The sequence below is a fragment of the Lissotriton vulgaris genome, chromosome 1_1 (assembly GCF_964263255.1).
Source record: "Lissotriton vulgaris chromosome 1_1, aLisVul1.2, whole genome shotgun sequence".
NCBI classification, from domain to species: Eukaryota; Metazoa; Chordata; class Amphibia; order Caudata; family Salamandridae; genus Lissotriton; species Lissotriton vulgaris.
In genome coordinates, this window is record NC_141685.1 from 509,026,719 (window position 1) to 509,043,915 (window position 17,197).

The following is a 17,197-nucleotide window of genomic DNA, read 5'->3' on the forward strand; positions in this document are numbered from 1 at the left end:
CATCCTGGAGCTGGTACTGCACGTTCTTCGGCATATGTGGGACCCTCATGAGAATCTACAGCTGTAGTCTGCTCAGCAATGGAGATGCCTTTGGGCAGAATCTGCATCTCTGACTAAGTTCCCCACGGTCTTAGTTGATTGCTGACAGTTGCCAGTTGGACATGCAGCAAACTGTTTTCCTTGCCTCTTTCTGAGCTGACTCTGGTGATAGATTTCTCATCTCTAGGCTGAGAAGGTGACCTAAACGAGGTGGAGATCAGATGTCTGTGGCCTCAGATGCACCATGTCATTCCATAAATCTTCTGGAGCTGTTGATCATCTGGCTGTCACACACTGCCAGTGAATAATCAATCCTGTTAGCTAAGCTAGCCGTCCTTGGCCACAAATGTCTAATGATAAAGTGACGTCCTGTCACTCTACCATGTCCAGATATGACCATAATGAGTCTCGATCGAGGTTGATAATACAACCTGTCGGCAAGCAGGAGCTGTTGCAAGTTTCCACATTCTGTCTGACACCTGGGAATATTCACAAAGTGATGAATCTATGCTTATATAGAGTATCCATCAAAAAGAACATTACCAAAGGTGAGTAACTTATTCTGTACAATCCCATTCTCTTACATGTCTAAGCAGAAGAAGAATGTGAGATATGCAGATCCGGTGCTTAGCTAGCTTAATTTTTTAACGTTTTTATTCAAAGATTGCAGAAAAAGCACAATACAGATTGGCCCACAGAATCCCAAAGCAGTGGAATTAGAATCTCATGGTACCTTGCATTACAGGTCTTCGGTGCCGAATAGTAAATAATCTCAATTATTTGTCCTCGTGCTCAACAACGAATGACGTGGCAAGGCATAAATCACTATGGCCAACAAACAAGACCGCTCCAGTATGAGTGAGTTATGCACAAACGAAAGACATAACAATAAACCTACAAACTTGGAAGCAGCAGGCAAATGGGCGGTGTTCCCTCAAGAGATCCTTAAACAGTGGTCAGGGATCAACCATGTGCTTGGTTGAAGCCCCTAGCCTTTGAGCTAGGTGCCATCACGCCTGGGTTGGGAGGATGTGACGCCTGGGTCGGGAGCATGTGTAATGCATGTGTGAGGCGGTAAGTGTTGGCAACTGAAGCTGCAGAGGTTGACAAGCAACCCATCTGGCCGCAGTGACTGCTAGGGGATAATGGTAAAGCAACTCACATACATCCCCCCGATGCTCAACTGAGACACACGACCCATCCCACACTCTGTGCGGTCTACGTTTGCTCCTCGCCACATAAATCGCCTACCCCACTGTTTCGACGTGGGGGTAGCGGAGTCCACCATGCACAGGAAAGCCCCAGTCTCCCCATCCGACTCCCCAGTAGACAGCAGGCACTCCCGACATGCCTCCCTAGGCCAAGTAGCGTTCTGCATTTTCATTGTTGCAAACGGGGTTCCTCAGCTACTCCGCACTCACTCTGGTCAGCCCTCCATGTCCAGACGGGAGAGGGGGGCATGGGGTGCGTCCAGTGAAAGGCAATGTGGTGCATAGCTAGCACGAGTCGCAGGAGAGTAAATATATGGCACATGTGAGCCCCCGATTCAGGGTTTGGAAGTAGGCCCAGGAGACCGCGTTTGACCGCCGCTTTAACTTGTTTGATTGGAACCTCACGCAGCACGCCCAATAGCTCGGTCCAATATATCCGGAGTCAGGCACAGTTGCTAGTGATATGCAGGAACTTCACAGGTTCCACACTGCACCAGGGGCATGCCAATTGGGGTGCACCATTAAATCAAGACGGCCTCTGGGGTGTCCGTTATGTGTGATGTTGGTAAAATTAACAGCGTGAGTTGAAAAGCATGTGTTGCTGACAACCTCCCAGACCTGTGCGAATGCCTGTTTCCACTCCCACTCCATGAGTGGCAATGGCAGATCATCCTCCTATCTATCACACATTTTTTATATAACGACTCTCCGATCTTCCTTCATGGCCTTATACATGCAGGACATTAGCCCTCTGGAGGAGCCCGGGTCCAGCAATAACCAGATCTGTGTCTCCTTGAGCTCATCTGGGGACGTTGTCCATATCTAGTGGACTGTGGGTTATATTTTAGAGTACTGCAGGAAGTGGCCATCAGCCACCTAAAAGCACTTCTTTGCGTGATTAAAGGAAAGGAAGGTCCCATTATGGTATAGGTCACCCGCTGTCACGCAGACCCCTTCATGCTACCTCCTGAGGTCTGTATTTGAAGGAACCCCTGAATCCAACGGAGGGGGAGCAACCAAGCTTAGGGAGCCCTGCACAGAACCAGGGTGACTACGGCTCCCAGGCCCATGCGACCTGACTGGCCACAAAAGGGCAACTGAGGGGGGTCCACAAGCCCATCATGAGGATTCTCGGGAGCCCCACCCCCACACCCCAGTCCCCCAATAGTGTTTTCTCAGCATTCGGACTCTCCGCACACCACTGCGACGGATACTGCAGAAATCTTGCAAGATAATAGATACCAAGGTTTGGCAGATCCAGACCCACAGCGTCCATGTTCAGTTTGACCACCTCCAGTTTTACCCTGATACCCTTCCCAGCCCACACCAAGGAGATCAGGAGACAGTTTAGGGCATCAAACCTGGATTTGGTGATATTGCAAAAGGTCCTCTAGGGAGAATACAGACAGCGGGGGAGCATAACCATCCTAGCCAGCGCAACGCGTCCCAAGACAGAGAGGGGCAGGTGGTTCCTGAACCGTATAGATGCCTCCAGACCTGTAATGACCGCTCCCATGTTCAGGACGTACTGTGTAGCGGGGGCGTGGGCCAACTGAACGCCCAAGTAACTAAAATGGTCACACTCCCACCGGAATTCAGCAATCGGAAGGGCCGCTGCATCCCCCTTAGCCAGAGCCGCCAATGGGAACATACCCGACTTCTGGCAGTTAACATATAGCCCTGACGCCACTCCAAATGGGACCGGGAGTGCAGGCAGCGCCATCTCCGGGTAACGGATATACAGCAATGCATCATCCGCGTATAAAGAATCCTCATTCTAACCCATCGGACCATGTCCCTCCTCAGCGGAATTGCCTGAGGCTCCATCGCCAGGGCAAAGAGGAGCGGGGACAACAGGCAGCCCTGCACTGTGCCCCTCTTAATAGGAAGACCTGCTGAGATCAGTTCGCCACTGCGGACACGGGCCACTGGTTGACAGTAAAGGAGATGGACCCAAGATGAGACTCTGCCCAGACCCAGCTTCCCCAGGACCTCCTAGCATAGGGAGTCGAAGGCTTCTCCGATATCCCAAGCAACTACTACTGCCTGCATATCGGCATCCCTGACCAAATGCAGCACATGAGTGCTGTCGCAGATTCATGTGTGTCCCTCTGCCCAGCATGTACCCGCAGTGGTCTTTGTGAGCCAAATGTGTTACTACCTTGCCCAGACGCGTCACTAACACCTTTGCCAGCAATTTGGCATCCACCCCAGCATAGAACAAGGTCGATAAGAGCCAGGGTCAAGTGGGTCTTTTCCCTGCTTGGGTAGCATAAGAATCTGAGCTTCTTGCATTGATGGTGGCAGAACTCCTGCTCGCTTAGGTCTCCAATAAGGGGGAAGGGAGGAGTTTGGCATACATCTGGAAGAACTCTACCTGAAGACTATCCGGCCCCGGGTTCTTACAATGTGCTATGGTCCGAATCGCTTCCTGCAACTTATCAAGTCTGAGTTCCTCACTCAGTCCATCTGCCTGCACCTCCATAAGGCATGGGAGCGGCAGGTCATCGAGGAAGCATGCTTACATTAGTATAAAAGTTCTTTTTATTTGGTGTTTGATATATTTCTGAACAGTAGTATGTAAAAGTACAAATAGATGTATTTTGTGTAGGGATTCTCAACTATGTAAAGTGTTATCAAGAAACCAAGCAACATTTTGTTTTTGTATGACTTAAATTCACAATATTAATTTTATTTAAATGTGTGTTCTATTAACATTGTTTTTTTTATAATTTCTTTTAGATCTATGAAGGTACCGCTCAAATCCAAAGATTAATTATTGCCCGTGAACACTTTGCCAGGTTTAAGAATTAATTGAAGTTCTTTATCGGATTACCATTATTTAAAGGAGGTGTGCCCTCAGAATTTTAATTGAATGTATTACCAAGACTTCGATTTCAAAACAAGGGATATATGTATTTCATACAAATAGCCAGTTTATACTAATCTTTTGTTATTATACCTATGGTGCATGGTTGTTTTTTTTTTTTATTAAAATTATTTAAATGTCCCTGGATTTGCTGTTCATGTACTGTAACATACTTAATGTACAATAAATTCCCCAGACATTACTGCCATTGACGTTTGGTTTTCTGAGTGTGTGGGCAAAATAACACTAAAAAAGTAGTCATGTCCACTGACTCCTCAGTAAGAATTTTATTGATATTATCTAGTTATTGCGCATTGGAACACGCTATGACTTTAGTTTTGCCCCTGTTCGTTTTGTAAAATGTCAACAGTGAAGAATAGAGGTTTGTAACATTTAATCTTCTTTAGCAGTTATGAGTCAGCACTCATTTAATTGAGCAAACGAATACACCCTAGCACCAGTTTTACCCCAAAAATACTACGGAGCAGCAATGTGTTGTGCAAAATGGGTTTCTCAAGCATGGAAAAATTATCTGAGAATTCACTATTGCCTGAGTGTGTTTATAATCCTTTACAACCACCAGTTCTATTTATTTTGCTTTTAGGATCTGATTTATTACCTCTTTTGTGGAATGAGAAGTTCAAATAAAGTTTCACCCCCTGTAATAGCCATTAAAATGTATTACTGCGCTGCAACCTAGGTTCCCACAATATAGTAGAAGACCAGCAGCCTGTGGACATCTAGTCTAAGGGGTACTAGTTAGCAGGGTCGGATTGGGATCACAATTCGGCCCGGGCACTGACGAAAAAAGTGGCCCACCTTCAAGAGGCGTGGCCCATATTTAAGGGGTGTGGCCCGCATTCAAGGGGCGTGCCCTTTCATGAAACACCATTTGCACAGACAAGGAATGAAAGTGGGAGGATACTGTTCTTGCACACGACACATGGCCAAGGTGACAATGGCCTACATGCTGAGCAACTAAAAAAAATAGCAAGGCCCCTTTTTGTCACAAAATTATTCCAGCCCTCCAGCACAGGAGCACCTGAAAAGCAGCAAAGCCCCTGCTATTACTAACCTATTCAGCCCTCCCCAGATCTTCAGCTCAGGAGCACATGAACAGAGGTAAGGCCCCTGCAATTAGTAAATTAATCAACCCTCCAACCCTTGGGAAAATGTCCTGGCAGGGGAGCACTAAACACAGCTTTCTGGGCCATCCAAGGTAGCCAGGTAGCCAGGGGGAGGCTGAGGTGAAGCTGGTGCATGGGAAGTGCCTTCCCAGTGTGTTCTGGCAGTTTGAGTATTTACCATTTACTGTAGTATTACCCTTGTACCTGTGTATGGTACCCTTTTGTAACTTGCACAAGTCACTTTTCTCTTGTAACACACTGTTTGCTACCTCTCACTTTTGTTTGCTTTAGATACTTGCACAAGTGCCACCATTGCCTACGTAACGTTTGTTCTTGTGCTGGAGTGTCTGCCATTAATTGCAGTATTATACCTCTACTTGTATTTTGTACGCTTTTGTAACCTGCACACATATCTCTTTTTCCTCCTGTAATGTATCGTTTGCTCCTCTTGTATTTTGGTTGCTCACTATTGTCACTTTTGATTCATGTAACTTAACGTTTGCTTTTGTAATTTGTCCACTTGTAATTTTCTCCTCATGTATTATTGCTGTTCCTAGTGTGAAGCGCTCTGACACCTTCGGGTAAAGTCCGCGCTATATAAAATCGCATAAATAAATAAATAAAACAAAAAAATTCCAAACATCACCAGGCCCCCACAGCAAGACCCATTCTTCCTCGCCCACTATGCCCTGAATGTGAAGGGCTGTGGGCGAGGTGTTAAGACTAACACCGTTTCTGGGCTGCATGGGCGCCAGGGGGCCGAGGTGCAAATGGCTCAAAGGCCTGAGAAACACCTGGCCCCCAGGGAGACCGATTATTGCAAACAATCACCCCTCCCCAGCCCAGCCTCAGCTTGATTGCTTGGCAGGGCAGGGGTGAAGGAGAGGCCACAGCTGACAATCGTCTCTGTCTCTCTCTCCGTGCACTCTGTGGGCCGGTTTTTCTTCTCCCCTTTCCTAGTCCACTCTCTGTGGACTGGGACAGGGGAGAAAAAAAACGGCCCACAGAGGGCACTGAGGCACCGGCCCTTCGGCCCATTCCCGAATGCCCGCCTTTCCAATCCGCCCCTGCTAGTTAGGTTAAAGGATACAAATCTGACACATACATACAGGATACAGGACGGAGGCCTTCTTCTCATCTTGCTCCACCTTTACATTCTGTGTCGTCTTCTCTCGTTCCTCCATTGCTCTCATGTTCACGCCACACCTGGGCCCCCTCTCCGGTCACAGTCCTATCATGAGTGACAGTATACCGTTCCTGTCACTCTTACATCACTGCACACTACCCTTCTTGAATTTTTTTCTAGACTTTTTTTTTCCCCAGAACACAGCCTGGAGTTGGGTTTCCAGAGCATCTGGAACAAAGGTCAATGTACAAACATGAAACACAGAATCCATTGGATAACAACTAGCCCACAATCTACTGGGCATTACTTGAGTGATGTGCGTTTTAGATAATGATAATGTAAGGTTTCACAGGGGATAGTTAGGGAACCCCAGCCTCCTTTCATCATGTAGGGGCACAATCTATATTTTCAAGAATGATTTAAGTCAAAATTCTATCCTAGTGCACATAATATTAATAGTAACTATTATAAAAGTAAATGGAATATATAGTGGGCATGATACTTGCTAGAAGGCAGAATCCTATAAAATGTTGTAACATTATGATGATTATAGGATTTTTTTACATCCGTATCCCCAAACCCTCCTTTCCCTAGGTTAACAAAGTTAATCTAACCACCAAGAAGGGACCTATTAGAAATTCGATCGCTAGTTGACACAGGTATGCATGCACCCTGCCCAAGTAGGGACAATATCCTAGTAAGGGTAAGCTAGATACACACTAAATGATAACCTTTGCTCACTCTTTGATAACTTGGCACAGAGCAATCGGGCTTATCGAAACCAGCAATGTGTAACTGAGTAAATCCAGGCCAAAACAACAAAAGCCAATAAGTAGAACCGGTGTTATGAATTTTTTTAAGTATAAACCAACAATAATGCTTAAAAATCAATGGCACAGAAAGGTTACTTTAGGTCGGGCTAGACTGGGGTAAATCCAAACTTCAGTATGTCCTCGATGAAGGGCAGACCGGCTACAGGACTCAGACAGGTCCTGCTAACAAAGTACCTTGGATGGAGCAAGGTATTGACTAGGCACAGTGTTGCCAATTTGTGGATAGAGGTGAGCGTCCATGTCAATCTCTGCCATAGATGGAAGCTTCGGTGTCGAACACCTTTGTGATGCAGGTGCTGCATCGCCGTCGAGCTGCGCTGCCTGTTGGCATCGAGCTGCGCTATCTGTAGGATCGCTGTAGTCAAGCAGCCACTGTTTTGGTGTTGAAGGGGATGTGTTGGTTCTGATCGGTGCAAAGTCACTGCTGTATCGCGGAAGTAACCACTTTTTCAGCCCATGATTGGAGGAGCACCTGAGGCAAGGGTATGACTCTCAGATGGCAGAGTCCAGCAAAGTTATAGGAAGTCTTTTATGACCCTGAAACTTCAAATAACATGAGGTAAGCACTTGGAGTCACTGTAGGTTCAAGTGAAATGGGTCTAGTCCTTGTCCTAGGCAGGGCAGAGATCAGCGGGGGCAGCTCAGAACAGCAGTAAAGCAGTTCCTTGGAACAGTCAGGGAAGCAGAATGGGAATCCTTGTAGTACAGCTGTCCTTAAGTCCAGTAGTGTACTGATGTAGTCAAGTCAAACAGATATATTGAGCTCACATATCACCCATGGGTCTCATGGCGCTAGCGTGAATCTCCTTTAACCCATTCGATGCATCGGACGGCCCCGGCCATCTAACGTCACGGTGGACGAGACCGGAGGATGGCCCCTGGCTGTCTGAACCACGCCCACTCTTTATTTCACCCGCACCGCAGTGGAATTTGAGCCACGGTAAAAGGGGTAAAGGCTGAAAACCAACTGAAACGGAGAGGGCCATTATAGATGATCAAATTACCAGCTTTTTTATTCCCTGCGGAACAACTTGTGGCCTGTGATAGTGCGGAGCTGTAATGGAAGCTCATTCCAAAAAGCAGGAGCCAGGTAGAAAAAAGATCCACCACCATTCCTGGCAGTGTGGATCCTACGAGGGGTAAGGAGAAATTTGGTGCTCGCCCGAAGTGTCCTGTTAGGCTGATACCAACTGAGTTTTTTGGCAAAGTAGCTTGGCCCATTCCCATACATGTTCTTGTATACCAGACAGAGGACTTTAAAAATAATTTGTTTCCTGATGGCGAGCCAGTGGAGAGTCTTCAAACTGGACGCAAATGGGGATCTCAATGGGAGATTTAGTACCAGCCTAGCAGCAATATTCAGCAGGACTTGAAGTCTGGGAATAGAGCTCCTCTTTAATAGATGCCAGTAGGGCATTTCTGTAGTCGAGCCGATTTATGGTTAGTCCCTGGACCAGCGGCTTCCTTGATTCGATTGAAAGATTTTATTTAAGCTACGCATTAATCCGTAGCAAGTACCAGTTATATGATTTATGTGATTTTTTAATGGACAGCTGGTTGTCAATCTTTACTCCAAGGTTCCGCACCATAGGCTTAGGAGAGGGACAGGTACCAAGACTCTGGGGCCACCAGTTTTTAGAACAAAGTTCGAGTGCCTTACCAAAGAGGATGACCTCTGTCTTACTAGCATTGAGTTGAAGATTGATAATTGGATACATATTACCTCCTTGTTAGTCTTCCTTGCCACATGACTAACAGAGTGAGCTTCAGCTCCACACCAGAACCCTCCAAAGCAAAAAGTCAACCTCCCATGTCTCCCATCCCTTCCCAATATGGCCGACCGATTATACCCTGACCTCTATAAGAGGAGGGCCGGCCCAACCCTTCAGCCTGTTTTTTTAGTTCTGCGCAGACTCTGAGGCGTGTTCAGGTAAGTGTGTTCCTGCTTTAGCACGGAGCATGGGTCCCTGGGTGGAGGCCCTGCTCTAGCGGGCCCATGGCGTGTGGATCCTCACCCCTTCCTTCCCCTGTTTCCACTTGCTTGGGGGCGGTTAGGCTCTGCTGTAGCGAGTCACGGGTCAATACGGGGCGGCCGCGGGGGACTTGGGCTCTGATTTCCCGTCTTGTCCCCTGCAGCCGTGGAGGCTTCCTGCCTGGTTTCCGGGGGTGCGGTTGCATTTTTTTCCCTTCTGGGGTTGACTGCGTTTCGTCCTGCCCTGCAATGGGCTTCTGGTAGTAGTGTCAACCGGCCTCCAGATGCACTCAATATGGTAGAGTGCTCGCGGGCGTTTTTTCTGCTGCTGGTTGGAGATTGCGGTGAGGGGCCGTGTTTGAGCATGGACCTCACGGGTCCTGGCCTTCCCTCCTGAGTCGGCGTCCGGGACGGTGGCAGTTCCCAGTGCCGTTCCGCACATCGCTTCCCTCTCTGCCCGCCCAGGCTTCCTGCACGGGCGGGTGGCGGCGCTCCATTTCTCCCGCTCCGTCACGCTCGGCGGACCGTTCTGGGTTTTCCCTTGCATGCCGGCTTCCTGTTGGCGACGGAGCTCCTCCATGTGTCTGCGGCACAGCAGGTGCATTTCCCGATGTCTCCGAGGGTTGAGTTCAGGCTGTTGGCTTCTCCTCCTGGTTCGGCCATCGGCAGCGGGCGTTCCTCGCTGGTCGGCCTCCGGGGTCGGGGCCTGGCTCCCCCGGCTTTGCTCGGGGCTGTTTTCCTTCAAGTGCGGCGGATCCGGGAGCCTGACTGTTTACGTCTCGCCTATTACATCCTGCAGGGATGAATAGGCGAGATTATAGTATGCAGAAAAGAAAAGTCTACCTAGCCTGCGAATCCCGTACAGTTCATGTGAGCTATTCGCGTGCACAGAGCCAGCCACATCACACACCACCATGTGTCTGTGCCTGAGCATCAGAGTTCAAAGGCTGCCGCTCCCCCGCCCGCATGCACATCGCACACCACGATTTGTCTGAGCCTCGGCATCAGACTTCAAAGGAATGCGCTCCCGCTCCCCAGCCACAGCAATGCCGAGAGCGTGGGTTTTTTTGCATCCATTTCGCGGGGAAGCTGTGTTTTGTTCGGCGTTCTCTGTACCTTTCTCGTTGTTTTTTTTCTGGACGAAAGTGAAAGCCTACCTCCTCAAATGCTGTTGCTGTGTGGCCATCTCTCTAGGGACACTCAGCTTGAAAACACTCTACTTGCTAGCTGCAATGCTACATCCGCACCCCCTCACCCTCGCATCCCCTCACCGTCACATCCCCTCACACCCCCTCACCCTCACTCACCCTCTCACCCTCACCCACCCTCTCACCCTCACACACACTTTCACCCTCACACACACTTTCACCCTCACACACCCTTTCACCCTCACACACCCTTTCACCCCCACACACCCTCACACCCACCCTCACATCCCCTCACCCTCACACCCCCTCACCCTCACCCACACACACACCCTCACTCTCACCCACACACACACCCTCACTCTCATACCCCCTCACACACCCTCACACACCCTCTCACCCTCACACACCCTCTCACCCTCACACACCCTCACCCTTACACACCCTCTCACCCTTACACACCCATTTGCCCTCACACACCCTCACCCTCGCACACCCTCACTCACCCTCTCAAGCATAGCAAAACACAACAAAACCTAGCATAACAAAACAAAACATAGGATACCAAAACAAAGAATAGCATAGCATACAGCATCACTCCGCACCACCACAGCATCACTCAGGGGCACCACAACATCACTATGTTCTACCACAGCATCACTGAACGCCACAGCATCACTCGTTCTCCATCACAACATCACTCAGCGCCACCACAGCATCAATCTGTGCAACCATTCAACAACACCTGGTTCAAGTATGTTCTCTGTATGTTTCAAGCTTTATTACAAATGTAGCAAAAAGATGTTGATATTTCACTTCTGTTCTTGGATTTTCGTCACAATAAAATACACTGAACATAATCTTCACAAAAGGTATTTACAAAACTTTAAGCTATTGCCATTAAAAATTACAATAACTTTTATTTAAGTATTAATTATTGAAAAAAAATTAAAAGCCATTGTTACTTGTAATATCAATACATGTAAGTCACGTAAATACAACACATTGCATTACAAATTCAATAGGTGTCACATTTGCGAAAGTTATAACTAGTGGCATTGTAAATGACAAAGCTAATAATTTCGCTTTTTTCAAAAACAAAACATAAATAAAAATGTGTCATTTACAATACCAATAGCTCAAACTTTCGTAATGCGGGGCCTATTGCATTGCAACTGCTTGTTTTTTTGGGCGACTGCAATGGTGGCGTGCAGGGGCCCCACGTTTACGTTGTTTTTTTTGGGGTCGTGGTGGCCCTGTGTTCTGTGTGCTGCTTGTCACTTTGAGTTTATGATTCTGGGCGACTCACTGCGGTCTAGGCTGATGCTATGCACTTTGTTTCCTTCAGGTCAAGTTCGCGCTGTTTGGGGCTGGTAGCGGTTGTGGTTCCATATACTCGTTTGCCGTGCCAGTACCTCGCTCGTTTGAAGGTGCTATGGCTCAAAGGGAAGTCGTGTGCCTTTGGTGGCTCCAGCTCTCTTAGGCCAGGATTCGTATCCTGCCAATGCTGTATTCGTGTCCCCAGGTGGTTCATTTTCAAACAGTGTATTTATTTACAAAAAGAATATGAATAAATTCATTAAATAATATTATATATTGATACTTTGTTTTGTGATGTCTGCACTGGGCGTTATTGTCGCAGAGTGACTAGGTTTCCCATCTCGGCTCCAGTGCTTGACATTCCATGTCTCTGTGCACTTCACTTTTTCTCCCAGTGTTCCGCTGTGGAGGCCTGTGTTCTTGGGTCTCGGGCTCTCCTCTTGGCGACACTCAGCGTTTCTTTAGTCTGTCCTGCCCTCACAGGCCAGGGTTCTTATCTTGCCAATACTGTGTTGATTGTGGGACTTTGGGATGCTGTGGTCTTCAGTTTTCCCGGGTTTGATGACGTGTTACGTGCACTTCTTGACATAGTGTTGGGCTCTTCCGGGCGGTCTGTCTTCCGCCGTTTCACTTCGGCCATGCCACCCTGTATGCACCTATTCTCGTCTGTTCTCAGATGTTAGGCATGGTCAGGGCTGGTTGGTTCCTGGATGGGACTCCGCCTGGTGTCCCTGATGCTGTCGACATGGTGGTTCTCAGTTCCTCTTGCTGAGCTGTGTTTTTTGCCATATATGTGCTGGTTCTCCGCGCATTCTTGGGCCTTGGGCCCGGTGGGGAGTGTGTTTCCCTTTCCAAGGCTTCACTTCCGGGTTTTGGGCCGTCCTTCCTTCCTGTGTTCTCCTGTAGCCGCCTGCTCTCCATGGTGGTTCCTGGTCGGTCCTGGTTGGTGTGGCCTTAGGGTTTTCCGGGGGCTGTGTGTGCCTGCATGTCTGATGGGGGCGGTCCTCTGTTTGCCCCTGGTCTTCCTTCTCGGGCTGCTTCCATGGTCTCTGGGTTGGCTTTTGGCTTCTGCTCCTGTTGCTGTCTAGCTTTTCTTCCATGGACAGTGGCAGTGGTATCACCTCCTCCTCCTGCTCCATAGCTCGGGGGGCGTCCCTTGCACCCTCTTCCTTGTTGTGTGGTTCAAGGTTCTCAGCGGGTGCACATGGTGCGTGTTCGCTTCTGCTTTCTCCTGAGGGCTCTGGGGATGCTAGTTTGCGAGTGGTGTGCAATGTTGTTTTCCCCACACGCTCCCGTGCACATGGCTGGTGTGACCTGGTGGTGTTTTGCTGTTCCTCGCTGGAATGGCATGGTGTGCAAATGTGTACAGAGGATTTAGACCTAGTTCTCTTGTACTGGAGTGTATGCATGTTGTTCTTCTGATTGCTGTCCATCTTCTGTGCTCTCCTTGCCACTGGTTTCCAGCATTCCTGGCGGCATGGGTCTGGTCCCTTTCTGCAGTACTGTTCTCTGTGACGGCCTTGGGCTGTGTGCCTGGCTCCTCCTTGGGATCTTCCCTTGGTCCTGCTTGCTCTGCTGGGCCCTCCCTTTGTGCCTCTTCTGTTGGTGTATCCGGTATTCCTCACCTTCAAGGTGGTTTTTCTTGGTCACCTTTGTCTCAGCTGGCCGCATGCGCGAGCTGGGGTCCTTCCTTCGGTCTTCTCCATTCTTGAGGTTGATCTCCGGCCTTGGATAGCTTTCCCTCTTCGTCTAGGTTTGTGTGGCCCCCTGGCTGGGTTGTCCTCCCTGGGTGTGTCCTTCCGTCGGGTGGGTTTTGGGCTCCTTGTGCCTGGGTGACTGCTTGCCCGATCTGTCCTTTGGTGGTCCTCCCCGTCTGGTTGGTCCTGTGCTCTGTGGCTCCCCTTCCCGGGGGTTGGCGACCTCTAAGCCTATGGGGAGTACTTGGGTCTGTGCTGGGTCGGTTGGTGCGTTTGTTGGCAGTATCTCGTCTGCCTTCTGTTGGCCGTTTCCTGGTTTCCTTGTTTCTGCCCCTGCCTCACGGGGGCTTCTTGTTGCTCTCCTGGGCGGTTTGTGCTCTGCCTCGTTCCCTGTGGGGTTTGCGGGTTTGCCTCAGTCACTCTCTTCCGGTTTGTGTTGCTGTTTTTTTTATGCCTTCTTGTCCGGGCTCCCTGATTCACGCCTGTGCTTGTGGGCCTGTCCAGGATGTTCATCCTGTTGGTGGGGCTCGCCTAGGTGCTTCTCGATTCTGCTCCTGCGGATGGTGGCTCCGGGTTTGCTCCGTGGTCCGTGTTGGGCCTTAGTGGGCTCTGGCACCCTAGGTTCTGGGGTTTCATGTCCTGCCGCAGTTCTTTCTTACCCCTTGGGGCTTTAGGTTCACGCTATGCTTGTATTTTTACGGGGCTGCTGGTTTTCCCGGTTCTCTTCCCCGGTCAGGGCCCGACGCTCCTTGTGCGGATTGGGTCCTGTTCTTCTTTTTCCCTTCTGGGGGTACTGGATCCTTCCGGCTCGGGTTTTCTCCCTGGGGGTGTTGGCTTTCTCAGGGCTCGTTCCGCCAGACTATTCTGTCTTTCTTGCCTTTGTTGGGTTTCTGCCTGTGGCCTTCCCCCGTGTTCCCTCCGGTTACTGTCGGATCTCCGTTTTTCGTCTGGGTCGGTCCTGGGTGCGGGTTTGTATCACTGTGGCCTAGTGTTTATGTTGGCAGGCTCTTCCACATGGGTTCGTGTCCCGAGGTTGGTTGGTTTTTGCCTCCTGGCTGCTCCTTTGTTGCATGTGGAATGTTGCGGGCGGTTTACTTGTCCCCTGCGCTGGGCTGTCTCGCTCATTCGTTCTGCATTCCCCTTCCTTCCGGGTTCATTATGCTTTCCTTTGCGTGGGTCCCCTGGTGGGTGATAGCCTTCCTGTTTGGGGCTTGTCCTTGGCCCGGGTCCTCTTCAGTGCCCTTGCTGTCGGTGTTGCTTTGCTGAGGTTTCCTGCGGGCCCCAATGTCTGTTTGACCTTGCATCTTCCTGGGCTCTCACGTTGCTGTCTTGCTCCCGTCCTTTGGATCCTTTGGGCGGCTGTGATCCGTTTCCCACCTGCCTCTCCTTGCGGGTGGGGCTTGGGTGCCCTTCGTTTATGTTGTTCGGGTGGGGTGCTGGTTTCCCTTCTGCAACTCTGATCTGGGTTCCCTCTGGTTCCTTTTGCTTCTGCCCCTGATTGCCGCCGGTTCTGGTGGTTTTTATTTTCTTCTCCCCTCCGGTCTTTGGTTTGGGGTGGTTCGAGGCTCTCGCTGTTGGTAGTACGCCGTGCGTGTGGTTGGACTTTGGTCGGGCAGTGTCTCTTGCTGCTGTAGCCTTTTTGTTGGGTCGCTGTGGTGAGGTTGCCCACTGTTTCTTCTGTTCCTATGGTACCCCGGTGGCTCATGGTCTGTTTGGGTTTTTGCTCCCCTCTCGCTCTGGGCTGTCCTTTGGGCGGTTTTGGCTTGTTGGGTCCTGCTTGCTGCTTTCTGTTCAAGGGCCTGTTGGCGGTTGCTTTTTTGCTCCGTGTGGTCTGGTGTCGTGCCTTCTCTGTCCTCCTTTGTTCTTTGGTTTGGGCACGTTTTCTGTTGACATTTCGTGTCTTTGGGGTCCGGTTTTCGTCCCTCCTGGTGTCTTTCTGTCCCGGGCTGGTCTTCCTGCTCGTGGTTGCCTCTCTCTAGGGTGGTTCTTCCACTCACTGACCTGTTGGATTTTGCCCTCTTCCATGGAGTGTCTCCTCCTAGTCCATTGGTTTCTTTTGAGTTTCCATCAAACCGCTTGGCTTTGGTATGTGCTCACTTTGTTAGTCATGTGGCGAGGAAGACTACGCAGTACAGAGGATTAGGGTGCAAGATTGCGTGGTGACGTACAGGCACTGACCGTACAGGAAGCCACTCTAAGTTAAGGTGCGGCTGTGTTCCAAATACAGAGTGTGCTTGATGAGCAGCTTTCAAAAAAGCTTACATGGAATGTAGTTCTTATTGTTTTTTCTAATAACCTCTGAGTCGAGTCGGACCTACAGGCCGGTTCCCAGAAAACGTTGATTTCCACTAAGAGGGAGCCCTGAGGAGAGTCCCGGCAGCTGTTGCCCGGGTCTGGAAACACGTTGGCAATTTTTCCACAGAGAATTTAAAAAAATACTAATTAATCTGTGTATTCTGAGAGGGATGGTGATGAGTTTTATCCCCCAGTTGCACTAAAGAATATTTCCCCGTATTTAAGAGAGTGAGTGGTAGAGGTTAGGTAGAGTAGCTGTAGGGTGGATGATGGTTATGAGTGAAATGAGCCAGTGTGGGTTGTGAATTATTGTTTGTATTTATGTAATTTGTGTTAACAAAAATGTTTTTGATGATTGATGAGATGTTTTTAGAAATTGAAGCATTTTCTTTTCTGTACATTGAATTTTCGTAAAAGAATTTAAAAATAAATAAATTGAACAGAAGTGGATACATAAATAATCCATGCAAATAAATAGGGTGCTTGTCTGTTTGAAGCTCTTTAAATTGAAGAGCATAAAGCAGAACAGGGCTTGGTACTTTATTGTGTTTGTACTTTAAAAACGGCCCTACCTGACCCTGTCCAGTTTGGGCCTATCCCCTTTTGTGATTACACTTTCTAAAAGTGGCATTTCTAAAATAGTAATGTCAAATCCACCTTTACCACTAAAGAGGATTTGTCATTTCCATTCCAAAAATATGAAACCTGATTTAGCTACTCGTTCCAAATCAGGAATTACAGTTAAAAATTGTTTTAAAGAATTCCCAATGCTAGGCTATGAGAGGAGTAGGCCTCAAAGTAGCTGTCCGATTATGTCCAGATCTCGGAGGGCACTGCATGTCAATTCTAGTGGTGGCTCACGAACCAGGATTGGGTCAAATGCAGATCCCTCTCCCTTCTCCAACCAGACCACACAGTGGTGACAGACCCATCCTTTCTGGGATGGGGCGGCCACATGGGAGAGGCGGATATCAGAGGCCCCTGGTCTCAGTCCGAGTCCGAGCTCCACAGCAACCTTCTTGAGCATCGGGCGATCTGTCTGGCACTAAAAGCATTCTTTCCCTCTGTCCAAGGGAAGATTAGTGCAGGTGTTCATGGACAACCACATCGCCATGTGGTACTGCAGCAAACAAGGCGGGGTGGGATCATGGACCCTATGTCAAGAGGCCTTCCGTCTCTGGACTTAGCTGGAACATCAGGGCATATCCCTGGTGGTTCAACACCTGGCAGGTTCACTGAACGCCATGGCGGACAAACTCAGCCGCGAATGCATGATAGATCATAAATGGCGTCTTCACTCAGAAGTGGTGCAAGGTCTCTTAACATTGGGGAGAGCCTTGTTAGATCTATTTGCCAGTGAAGAGAAGGCGCAATATCAGCAATTCCAAGGCAGCAGTCGCTAGGCAACGCTTTTCGTCGCCAGTGGAGTTTCGGTCTTCTATACGCCCTTCTGTCTATACCACTTCTGCCCAGAGTTCTGAGAACGATCAAGCGCGACCGGGCCCAAGTCAGTCTTGTGGCTCCGGATTGGGCACAGAGTCTGGTATCCCGAGCTGCTCAACA

General features: G+C 49.3%; 1 protein-coding gene across 1 annotated transcript in view; it reads left to right on the top strand.

The window, feature by feature from the left end:
• The window catches only part of ACADM (acyl-CoA dehydrogenase medium chain), a 214,251-nt gene extending 209,924 nt beyond the window's left edge, over window positions 1-4,327 (top strand). The window contains exon 12 of the mRNA XM_086953883.1: window positions 3,993-4,327. Within this exon, the coding sequence (XP_086810009.1) occupies window positions 3,993-4,064 (72 nt within the window). The 3' untranslated portion in view covers window positions 4,065-4,327. The remainder of the gene's footprint in view (window positions 1-3,992) is intronic.
• The last annotated feature ends 12,870 nt before the right edge of the window (window positions 4,328-17,197 follow it).